This window comes from Drosophila guanche, unplaced genomic scaffold (assembly GCF_900245975.1).
Source record: "Drosophila guanche unplaced genomic scaffold, DGUA_6, whole genome shotgun sequence".
Taxonomy (NCBI): domain Eukaryota; kingdom Metazoa; phylum Arthropoda; class Insecta; order Diptera; family Drosophilidae; genus Drosophila; species Drosophila guanche.
In genome coordinates, this window is record NW_022995743.1 from 4,791,125 (window position 1) to 4,802,748 (window position 11,624).

The 11,624-nt window shown below is 50.2% G+C and overlaps 3 protein-coding genes across 4 annotated transcripts in view; 1 reads left to right on the forward strand and 2 right to left on the reverse strand.

Annotated features, from left to right (window-relative positions):
- The window catches only part of LOC117579334, a 33,759-nt gene extending 22,135 nt beyond the window's left edge, over positions 1-11,624 (forward strand). Inside the window, exons 3-8 of one of the 2 annotated variants that reach the window (XM_034265163.1) lie at positions 4,776-5,897; positions 7,608-8,043; positions 8,152-8,367; positions 9,961-10,349; positions 10,700-10,893; positions 10,951-11,624. In XM_034265163.1, coding sequence (XP_034121054.1) covers positions 5,560-5,897; positions 7,608-8,043; positions 8,152-8,367; positions 9,961-10,349; positions 10,700-10,893; positions 10,951-11,174 — 1,797 coding nt within the window. In that variant the 5' untranslated portion in view covers positions 4,776-5,559 and the 3' untranslated portion in view covers positions 11,175-11,624. The remainder of the gene's footprint in view (positions 1-4,775; positions 5,898-7,607; positions 8,044-8,151; positions 8,368-9,960; positions 10,350-10,699; positions 10,894-10,950) is intronic. The other variant, XM_034265166.1, reaches the window with a different exon arrangement.
- Positions 1,796-3,085, reverse strand: LOC117579361 (elongation of very long chain fatty acids protein F). Its single transcript, XM_034265199.1, has 3 exons — positions 2,973-3,085; positions 2,727-2,911; positions 1,796-2,663 (listed from the first exon to the last, which is right to left on the reverse strand). Exons 1-3 carry the CDS (start codon positions 3,004-3,006, stop codon positions 2,022-2,024), a joined length of 861 nt encoding a protein of 286 aa, XP_034121090.1. The 5' UTR covers positions 3,007-3,085; the 3' UTR covers positions 1,796-2,021.
- On the reverse strand, positions 3,224-4,292 carry LOC117579366 (elongation of very long chain fatty acids protein F). The gene is made up of 3 exons (XM_034265215.1): positions 4,208-4,292; positions 3,938-4,122; positions 3,224-3,873 (listed from the first exon to the last, which is right to left on the reverse strand). Exons 1-3 carry the CDS (start codon positions 4,251-4,253, stop codon positions 3,313-3,315), a joined length of 792 nt encoding a protein of 263 aa, XP_034121106.1. The 5' UTR covers positions 4,254-4,292; the 3' UTR covers positions 3,224-3,312.

Consider the following 11,624-nt stretch of genomic DNA (forward strand, 5'->3'; position numbering starts at 1 on the left):
TGTGTGTAACATTTGCTGTGCGGTACGTTAGTCGCTTGCTCAGTGAGTCGGAATTGAAGAGCATTTCTAATTAAACACAACTTATTTGCGTGTTTAGAGATGACAGAATCTATGTTTAGGGCATTGGCTCAATTAATTTGCTGCCTTGGGTCATTTGTATGTGCAATTGATTGGAAACAGTAGTTAGTAATCTCGGTGTCTGTCATTGCTTCAACTGAAGGCATTACAAACCCTCTGGCACCCTTTTCCTCTCCTTTTTTGCAGTCTTTGTTGACTTGAGGCTCTCCGGTGGGATTTGCATTTAACTTTGTCGGCCCCAGATCGGCCTGTGTCCTCCCTTCCTCCCTTTCCTGTCTTCTATTTATCCTCCCGCGTAATTTACCCTTTCTAGATAAAAGAGCGACAGAAAAGAGACAGACGAGGCGTCGCCTCGTTCATTTCACAGCCAATTTTGTGCGTTGTTTTTTTTCATTTCACTGCTGCTGCATTTTCTCTTTCCCATTGGGTTTTGCCACCACCACCTCCGCCTTCTCCGCATTCTTACCCAGTGCTTTTCTAGCCATGTCCTTGTCCTCAGTGGCCTTTTGTGCTGGCGCTCCAGCGTACCAGCAAACGGCTTCCAGGTCCTGCAACTCGTATCATCCAGTCAGAGACTTTTGTTTTTCAATTGCCATTTGCCATTTGCCATATTTGCGGCAATTGTTTTCGTTTTTCCCGGGCAGCAAATGCAGTTACCACAAGTGAATCTTGAATGCCACACAGAGGGTCTTATGTGGGATGGATGCATTGGACTGGGCAGACACCACAGACACATTCAGACGTATGTATGGCGCGAAAATGTCCGACTTTAGTTTGGCTCGTGCCACACGAACTTTAGCTACAGTTATGGCGCCACCATCTTTAGGGGTGTGAAAGCAGGAGAACAAGCAGAACCTTGTTATGTGCATTCACTCGTTGCACAGACACACTGTTGCAGACAGCTAGTTTCGTTTCCTTGCCTCCACCATTTCTTATGCTTATCAAGTGAAGCTCTTTCCAACGTGCTAACAAACGAGCAAAAGCAACATTCACCAGGGGACAGGGGGCGTGGTGTGTGCGTAGAAGGCAAGGAGTATGGCTGATTGCCCCAAGTTGTTTTTCCGGCATGCACTTTTCCACATTGTCGATGCTTAAACGGCTCTGCTCTACGGTGCACTCACCGGATAACCGTTCTCATCTTTGTCTTTTACAAAGTTGATGAGCAATCGGGATATTTGTGTACCTTCTACAAGAAAAATTCCACCAATCCACTCTGCGGCTGGAACGTTGAGTTTAAGCTGGAATACGAAAATAAATGTCTGATCACTTCTGTTTCAACACCAGTTAAGGTATAAAGAAAGACTTACCAAGATTTCCTTGTAGAAATACTATTAGATATTTTGAAGAACAATTTGTGGGATTGCTTCGTGAATTTGAACACAAAGAAGGGCATAATTGTATGCATGAAATGCAGGACGCCGTTCAATTAACCGCCACGAAATGTACACAATTTCTCACTACGCCTCCTAGGCCCAAGGTGTTTTTCCATCCACCTCGAGCCACTTAATGGAGCGCCTCATTGTATGCCAGCAATTACGATACATTTAATTGGCGGCCTCATACATATGGATGAGTAGCATTGTAGAAAGCATAACACGTGCGTTTGTTTCCCTTTCCAAGTGGTAAATAAGGCACATATAAAGTGCCTAGCTAACACCTCTGTCTCAGAGATCCTGCATTTGGCTGTAGAGGAGTTTATTCCAAGGAAAAAGATTGATTCTATTGTGGGATGATAGCATATGGTATTGTATTGTATTGTACCATTAGCATAGTTTTATTTATTCTGCTAAATGTGTCGAAAGTCCAGAAATCAAAGCCTGCTTGGGCCGTAACTAAGTGGGGTCGTTGCTAGTTGCAAGCCCATCGAACTGTGTCTATGTCTGATCGATATGCGCATATATTGCTATAATGAACAGGGTATATTCGAGTCCACATTGTGCTGCTTACGACAGCTTCTGCTTCTGCATGGACTGTGGCTGGGATTGGGGCTGATACTGAGACTGTAACTGTGACTGGGATTCGGACTGGGACTGGACAGAAGGAGGTCGCACATACGCCTGGATATAGAATTTGCCAAACAGATACATAAAGACGATGCCCTGGAACATGTTCACATAGAGCAGGCTGTTGGGAACGGCACAGTTGGGGGAGAGGAAGCGCACGTAGAAGGAGTAACTGAAGAGCAGCACAAACTGGACAATCTGCGTCAGGGTGATGTACTTCTTCCACCAGATGTTGCCCTTCACGGCGGGATACTCCGAGGACAGGAAGTAGTAAAAGTACATGACCGTGTGCACGAACGTGTTGAGCAGTCCGACGGAGTTGAAGTGGCCCCCGGTGCCATAGATGCGGGTCACCACATAGCCACCAAAGGCCATAAACACGTGGTGGTAGATGTGTAGGAAGCTGACCTGCTTGTAGCTCTTGCGCAGCACAAAGAACACGGTGTCCAGCAGATCCACCACCTTGTTGACAAGGTAAGCGGTGTGCACCACCCGCTCCAGCTGTCGGTGCTTATGGCCGGGCGGGAAACTCTCCATGCAGCGCAGATTGCAGATGCCCTCGATGAAGAGGTAGTAGAAGACCTGAAACCAAAGCAAAGTCCAATCAATCGGCTGATACAAGACGCCTGCAGTGCTGGTACTCACAACGCCAAAGTAGATGCCATTGTAGACCACCTGGCCGAGATTGTAGAACATCAGCAGACGCTTCAGGTCATAAGGTTTTCGGTTTCGCATATATATCTTGCCCAGCTTGAGGACAAAGAGCAGGTAGACAGCCAGAATGATGATCATGGGCCATGGCGAACTGGCCAGGAGAATGGGTTCCGGATCTGTGAATTGGAAAACAATTAGTGAAGAATAAAAACTAGCACTCGAAAACATGTCTCGCACCTCCTTGAGGTATATCGAAGATACCGAACGTCATGGCTATCGTTGATTGTCGGCCGAACGGCGCCTGGTGACTGTTCGAAGATACTAAAAGGCATTCGGAACTGAATTTGTATAAGTTAATCAATTCAAACGATGTATTATTCAAATATTTGAACTGCGCTCTCTGTTCTACATTACACAGAGAGAGAGGGAGACACTGTTCAAAGAGAGGAATTCAGCTAGAGAGCCCAAAAAAAAAAAAGAACCAGAACTAGAATCAGAACCTCACTCAAACTCAAACGTTTCAAACTCGTCTTTGAGTGGAGAGAGCCCCACAGAATGGGCTGTAATTTATTGTTAATTATTGCGATTTGCTCTTTGGTTTGATGTAGCTCTGGTAGTAAAAGTTCCCGAACATAATCATCATCGAGGCGGATACAGCCAGCTGTAGGTACTGCAGGAAGCGGGGAAAGGCGCAGCCCGGATTGAAGCACAGCACCAGGGCGGCCTGCAGGGCCAGGATGACGAACTGCAGCAGCTGCAGCTTGGTGATGTACTGTTTCCACCACAGCTTGCCCTTGATCTGCGGATACTGGGCGGCCACAAAGTAGTAGCTGTACATCACGATATGGACGAAGGAATTGAGGACACCCATCGTGCAGTACTGTCCCCCGGTCCCAAAGAAGTGGAGGACAAGGGCCGGGCCCAGCACCATCAACGCATGATGGTACACATGGAGCACGGTGATCTGCTTGTAGCTCTTGCGCAGCACAAAGAACAGGGTGTCCAACAGGTCCAGCAACTTGTTGATAAAGTACGCGTAGACGATCAGTCGCTCTCGGAATTTATCCGGATGTTCCAGTGGCAGCATGGTCATGCATCGCAGATTATAGATTCGTCGCACAAACAATAAGTGGAATCCCTGGCAGAGTTCATGGATAGATACGTTAGATACGTCTGAGCACTGCCCCTGAAGCACCACTTACCAAGCCGAAGAGGACGATATTCATGAGGATCTGGCAGAGGTTGTACACCAGCATCGCTCGCCGCACATTGTACGGCTTCCTGTTGGCCATAAAGTCGCGTCCCAGTTTGAGCACAAAGACCAGATATCCCAGCACGATCAGCAGACACACCAGCGGGGAGCTGTAGATGGGCAGCTTCACCGGATCTACAGAGGATGGGCGAATCGGGTATGAAATGAATGGGCTGCTGCCACTCTCCAGTGACAATCGAGAGAGTCCGTTCTAGTTTACCCGCTGGCGGTGTCCGAAAAATATCCAAGATAGTGCTGGAGTTCATGTTGCTGCCGTTGGCAAGAGCGGAGCCCTACAAAGTATACACTGCTAACACAACCATCGATGTTTGCCTTTTATATCCCACACAGTCAAGCCACACAATGTATTCTGACGGGTACCCAAAATGGGAATGAGAGCTAAACTGCAGAGAGCTGATTACTAATTCCTCATACCTCCCTATCAGCTCTCAGGCACAGACTTTCGATTAGACTTTCAAATTTTGGGAAATTCTAATTCCACATTAAAGAGGAGTACGCACGAGTCTGTCTGTCTGTCCTATCTCTAGGTCAGGTCAGATGGTGAACTTAAACTAAGGGAAGAAACCAGGAAGACAGGAAAGATATGCTACGAGTTTTGCTCCACGATAGAGCAGCGTATCAACGGCTGTGTGTGCTGCTGGCACTTTCGATCATTTACTTAACTAAATCGAATTATAAGTTTATGCTAATCATATTGATTTTGCACAACCTTGGATTTTGTAATCACCTTTTCCTCTATTTCCCGTATCTTTTGTTTTGTTTTGCAGTTGATTTGAGGCTCGTGGAAATCGCTGACCCAGACAATGGCCCCAGCCAACACAAGTAACAACAATAGGTTCAAAAGCACAGCCAGTGCCAGGAGCAACTTCTGTTGCAGCTGCCTTTACAGAACAAACACCAAAGTTGGAGGCAGAACTGACTCCGGATCGAACGAGGGACAACAGAAGCAGCAGCAGCAGCAGCAGCATCGGAGGCAGCAACAAATCTAATTACGGAACAACAATAAGGTCAAAACTTGGATGTTGTCCAAGGGATGTTGATGTTGATGTTGATGTTGCTGATGATGATGATGATAATGATTTTGCTGCTGTTGGTGATGGTGATGGGAATGCCAAAGCACACTCAAACGTTCCCCTTTGTGTGTTCCGAACGGAAATGAGGCGCTACATGTCGCCCCCAGTGAGTCCAGCCACTGCTGCTGGCCAATCTGAATTGCTCGCGTCAGTGAGCGAGTAACAGGCGAAACTCCGATTACAAATTCTCCCAGCTGGAATCTGCTGGAATTTAATTAAAGCGCAAAAAAGCCGGAACACGAGCCGGAGTCCGAGACAACGAGTCAAAGTAGGGCGATTGCCCAAGAGGCGTGGCGTGGCGTGGCGTGGCGGCGGGTGGTGGCCATAAATCCATGCCCCCATCCATGCTGCATGCTGCTACTCCGCTGCAAAGATTGAGTGGAGCAACGACACTGTCCAATTAGTTGTTGCAGCAGCCACGAGCGGCTATCATTTGGGCTCCATTGAACGTACTACCCGGTACACCGCTGCCTCACTGATGACTGCGGCCAAAAGACGTGCGGGCAGCAGCAGCAGCACCAGCACCAGCAACGAGCAGCAATCCCTTCAGCAGCAGCAGCAGCAGCAGCCACAGCATCTACCCAGACAGGATGGGGACTCGCAGTCACAGGAACACCATGAGTACCAGCAGTTGCTGCAGCATCCCCACCACCACCACCACCATCAGCACTACGGTGTCGGGGGAGGCGGCAATCACCAACAGCAATACCACCAGCAGCACTCACATCCTCAGCAGCAGCAGCACCCTCATCAGCACACGAATCCTCATCAGGCGACACTGCGCGATTGCTCTGTCAAATTGCCGCTGGATATCCTGTGAGTACGAGTAGAGCCAACAAATCATTTGGGGGGCTCCCTTCTGGGGTTCAATTCGCTTTTTTTCGAATGCGATAAGAAGTGGAACGAACATCCACACAGCAAAAGAGAAGGTCAAACTGTCGCTCTCCCGGGGGGATTAAGGCGTACGTGGGCGCTGGCCTCTGTGGCACGTCTGGATGGTTTAATAAAATTTACATTTTAACAACGCCAAATGAAAATTGCATTAACTTTAACGGGACAACATTTGCTCGATTCGATTTTCATGCCCCAGACGCTCTTTCCAGAGAAAATGAATCAGAATATTATAAATATTTGCTCAAAGAGCTTAAGATGGAGGGAGGTAGGGAGGAAGTTAAATCCCCAGCGAAAGAGGGGACAAATGGAGGGCCAGAACGGCGCTTAACACAGAAAAGAAAGAAAGAAAAAGGGAGAAAAGAAAAAAGAAATAGAAAGCAAAAGCAAGGAGACTTTTGCCAGTTTTGTCAGGATTAGTGGGCACCGAGCCGGCGTCGCCTTTAAAGCGTAATGCTTTAAGCTAAAAGCCTGCCACAGAAAGAGTGTGACAGCAGTGGCAGGCACCAGCTGCAGCAGCAGCAGAGAAAAGAGGGGGGAGCCGCATTTATGCAGATCGCAGTCAAGTGGCAGGCGGCCCGAAGCCCTATGGGGCGTGAAACGAGGCCAGTCGCAGTCCCGACGTCGACGGCTGCTTGTTACTGCAGCTGCCTGCTCCTGCTGCTCCTTCGAACGGAGGAAAAAACAACAGGGCATAAAGAAATGGCGGACTTAAAGCATGTCGACAAGTCGCCGAGAGGAAGCATGCGGCGGGGGTAGCCGGTACTGACATGAAATGGGGCACAGCGAATGTGTGGAATGAGATGGGCGGCCGTGTGGCAGAAGTCAGTTTGGTCTCGCTCTGAGGTTGCATCGTGCGCCACAAACGGTGCCGTCGAGTGAAGTGACTCGACTCCTTGCGGGCCTGTGGCACAGTGTGTCGTTACTTTTAACGAGGTGTCGCATGCGAAACTCGAACAAGTGGTGAGAGTTGAGAGCGTGAGGAAACTGCCTGTTGCCACACATATCCTAGTCCCTGCCCCTTTCTTGTATATGAAAATGCACTTAGCTGCAGACTGACGGTACCAGCAGCAGCTTCTTCTGTCACCTGCTAATGCCACTGCACCCCTGCCTTCTGCCTTCTGCCTTCTGTGTCCTGTAGCCTGCACAGCTGCGGCATGCTGCAAATGAAGTCATCCATTAGGCAACGTTACGTATACGCCTAGTGCCACTGCTCCTGCTCCGTGGGTTGCTCCTACTCTGAGTGCTCCTGCTGCCTGATGTGTTGCCAGTATGCTGCTCATAATAATGCTGGCAGTGTTTGTTGCGGTCTAAGCGGAAACGTTTATAATGGAATTCGCTTAAGCGCTGCCGGACGAGGGCGAAAATGGGGACTGAAGACTGACGACGAGTGCCAGAACACGGCAAAGTGTCGTCTTGCTAATTTCGCCACACCAAAGGGTAGGGCAGCAGGGTTGAGGCATGTGTTTCGTGTTCGCTGTGCCCCGTCCCAGCGTTAATTACTCGGCAGCTATGGAATGGCAATCTAATTACCAGGCGACACAGAGTACGATAGGGTAGCTGTAGGACTACCGCTTGGCAGACCATGCACGGATGGGCAACTAAATCACAAACTCACTTTCATTTCACTTACAGATGGCTGCCAAAGTCTGCGATGCGACCGGTGGGCTCTGATGCCTCGCACACGGACTGCATCCTGGTGGTGGGCGTCTCCCGTCCAAAGCTTGCCGTCGTCTTCCTCACGGTCATGCTGATCTCACTGTTCCTCACCTTCCACGTGCTGTACGACAGTGCCGTGTACAACATCCAGGCCGCCCAGGCTGTACACGAAAGGCATCGCCTCTCGCTGGCAGCCTCCGCCTCCGCATCAGCCCTATCCGGATCTTCATCGGCCAGTGGCGCCTCCTTCTCCTCCTTCTCCTCCTCCTCCTCCTCCTCCGCGTTCGCTTCGTCATCCAACCATCTGCCTGCTTTCGTGAAGCCAGTGCCCAGCGCGAATCAGCTAAGCCATCCCATGGTCTTTCCCTCCAGTCGGGTGCACTTTCCCAAAACCAGTCGTCGTCTGCCGCAGGTGAGTCCCAGACCTCTGCCCTTTGTGTGTGTCTCTTACTAATTGCTGCCCAATGGCATTTGGATGTTCATTTGATTTCCTTTCACTTTCGCTTCCGGCTGGAGCCAGGCCCTCATAATTGGTGTGCGAAAGTGCGGCACGAGGGCACTGCTGGAGATGCTCTACCTGCATCCGCGCATCCAAAAGGCCGGCGGCGAGGTGCACTTCTTCGATCGGGATGAGAACTACCTGAAGGGCCTGGAATGGTATCGCAAGAAGATGCCGCACTCCTTCCGCGGCCAGATAACCATCGAGAAGAGTCCCAGCTATTTTGTCTCGCCAGAGGTGAGTGATTTCCCTTTGATCTCTAATTGCCAATTAGGTGTGTGCTGCATTGGATCCGGGCCTAACTGTCATCCTACCGTAATTATTAATTAACTGCCTGCCGGCTAGGTGGTGGCGTTCACCTTTTTCCTGGCGCTGCTTCTGCTCCGCCTCCTCCTCCTCGACGTTGGGCGTCTGTCTGTCTGTCGATCCATCTATCAAATTAAAATGAAACGCTCGACCAGGTCCCAGCCAATTTCCGTGGACATGTTGGGGCTCCCCCTGTGCGGAAATTCATTTGGCAAACGGCTTCATCTAATGCCCAAGTGGAATCGCTCTTTGGCCAACTTTTATTATAGTTTTTGTTGTTCCTGCTTCCTGCTGCTGCTGCTGCTGCTGCCGCTGCTGTGCCCGCAGAGTGTCACAAAATTGGGTTTGTCTGATGCAATTTCGCTACGAGCCGGAAGTTGCATGTGTCACTTGCAGAGAGCACTCCAACGGGTGGGAGTGGAAAGTGTAGGCCAGGGGTGGCTCTAGCACTGACAGGGCAATATTTTATCCCCAGTTCCGTTTCAATTTTCCTGTTAACTGCCGTGTGCGTCCCGTCCCGTCTGTGTGTGCAGACTGATGCACCATTTCAATTTGTTATGCAGCAACAGCGGCAGCAGGTTGCACGTCGCTAGTGCCAAAGAGTGCGTTGGATAAATCTTCATTAAAGCTCTTATTAATATTTATTGAGAGCGGATGCATCTCGGGGCCGTGCATCGTCAGCTAATGCTCTTCTCGCTCTCTCTCTCTCTCTCTCTCTCTCCCTTGAAAACTCTGCGGAAATGTCAAATTAGCATCCAGTGGATGAATGCATTGCTGCCGCTTCCTTCCCTAGCCATAAATAATATAAGTCTCCGGGGTGTGCTTTGGCCTCAGCCAGGACCTGCCTGTCCTCCTCCTCCCCCGGGAGCTGCAGCGCACGCATTTCCATGTGACATTTTTCGTCAAATGCATTTTGCCCACATTAAAGGTTAAAGGGAATACAAAATTCCCACCAGAGGACACCAGTAAATGGTTCATCAAGGTGAATAATTCTGAAAGAGCTACAACAACTTGTGAAACTTGTTGCACGTCCCGTGGTGGGGAGAGAGGCTTTTATTGAAATTGATTAAGTTTATTTTCTCGGCTCGTTTCGCCCATTTGGGAGGCTATTTATACTCAACGTTCAACGTGGCAGATTCAAGGACTTTAAGGGAGGGTGACGCTGGCTGCCGGGCCTGTCGTTGGGGCATGCCTTCCTGCCTGCCTGCCTGCCTCTTTCATTGTACGGCAATATTTTCCAGCTTAATTAAATTGTTCACAGCACACTGGTTGCGGAAGTGCAGCAGCAGGGGTGTGCCCAGCCTGCTACACTATGCAGCAAATTAAAGGTTCCATTGAGGAGAAATATCGACCGCAAGTTATAAAATAAATATCTTTAAATAACTTGAAAGCTCTGAAAACTGCTGTAAATATTCAGACAGACTGAATTTTGGGATACACAACCTCCCCGTGTAATTAGTGCCCTTCATTGAGCTTGCTCTCTACTTGAATTTATGTCGAAAATTCACACCATTTTCGTTGCAGGTGCCGGAGCGAGTGCGGGCCATGAATGCGAGCATCAAGCTGCTGCTGATTGTGCGGGAGCCAGTGACCAGAGCCATCTCGGACTACACCCAGCTGCGCAGTCATGCGGCAACTGCCATCCTGCCGCTGGCCGAGCGGGAGAGCTCCGGCAGTGGTGCATCCGCCCAGCCGCCCAAGATGCCATCACAGTCGCTGCTGTATGCCAAGCTGCAGGCGGCTCATGGCTATGACAATGCCCTCCTCGGTGGCAGTGGCGCTGGCGCCAAGGAGACAAAAACAAAGTTAAGCGCCGCGGGCAGGCGGCAGACCGGCGCTGGAGCGGCAGCTGGTGGGACGATGACCACAACAACACCATCGCCGCTGGCAAGTGCCGCCCAAATGGCAGCCAAGTGAGTGACAGACGCATTCCCACACCCAGTCCCATTCTTGTTCCCATCTCGGGGCTCCTTGGCATGCAAATGAAATGCAAACTGCAAATGAAAGTTGCCCAAACTGCGACGACGCTTGTCCTTGGCTCACCCCATGCCAGTCGCTCTGCCATGGAAAGTTGCTTCTTGTGGAGACAGGGCCAGGGGCAGGGGCGTGGCAGGGAAAAATGAACTGTAGACTGAGGCAGGACCGAGGCTGCTCATTTGCAGCTGTTGCCGATTCAATTTGCAATCCTTCTTTTTCGCTTTTGCCCGTGAGAAAAGTTTAAAGCTCTCCTCTTCCCCTTCCCCACTTCTTTGCCACTTTGCAGGTCCTTTGAGGAGCTGGCCATATTTCCCAATGGCACCGTTAACGAGGCTTATCGACCGCTCAGCATATCCATGTACCATGTCCATCTGCACCGCTGGCTGGAGGTCTTTCCGCGCGAACAGCTGCTGGTGGTAAATGGGGATCGACTCATCGAGGACCCAGTCTCACAGCTGAGGCGCATCGAGGCGTTCTTAGGTGAGTAATTGTCACATATTCTGCGGGATTCCATTTGAATGCTCTTCTCTTTCCCAGGCATTGAGCATCGTGTGAAGAGCGAGCACTTCTACTTCAACGAGACAAAGGGATTCTACTGCCTGCGCTATGACAACGGAGATCGCTGCCTGCGCGAGACCAAGGGACGAAAGCATCCACATGTGGATCCCGTGGTGGTCTCCCGTCTGCGCAGATTCTTTGCCGAGTACAATCAACGCTTCTACGAGCTGGTTGGCGAGGATCTCGGCTGGCCCGAGGAGTAGGCGCCGCAGAAATCCTAAATGAGAAACATGGACTGTGGGACACACAACCACCAGTGTGTGCAGTGCGAAGTGCAACATCGACAGCAACATCCCAGCAAATAAATCTGCCCGCCAGTGGTCAATCCTATGAACTCCTGGTGCAGCAATTTTAATTACACGCAGCAGAGGCGGCAACGGCAACTCCAGCAGAAAGAAAAGAAGGAAATGCATGGCACAATTTACCCGTTGTATATTTTGTGAAGTTTCACGAAGAGGGGGGTACAGCCAACCCAGCCAGCCCAGCCAGCAGCAGCTCTGACAGTTCAATTATGCGCGCGTATTGAAAAATTGCATTCCCATTTCCCGCAGCCCACCAGTTTCAATTCCGCCCTGTCCACCCATGCCCCTCCCCCACGCATGCAAATTTGCCTTCGCATCAGAGAAAGGAAATGAGAAAAAGAACAAGAAGGG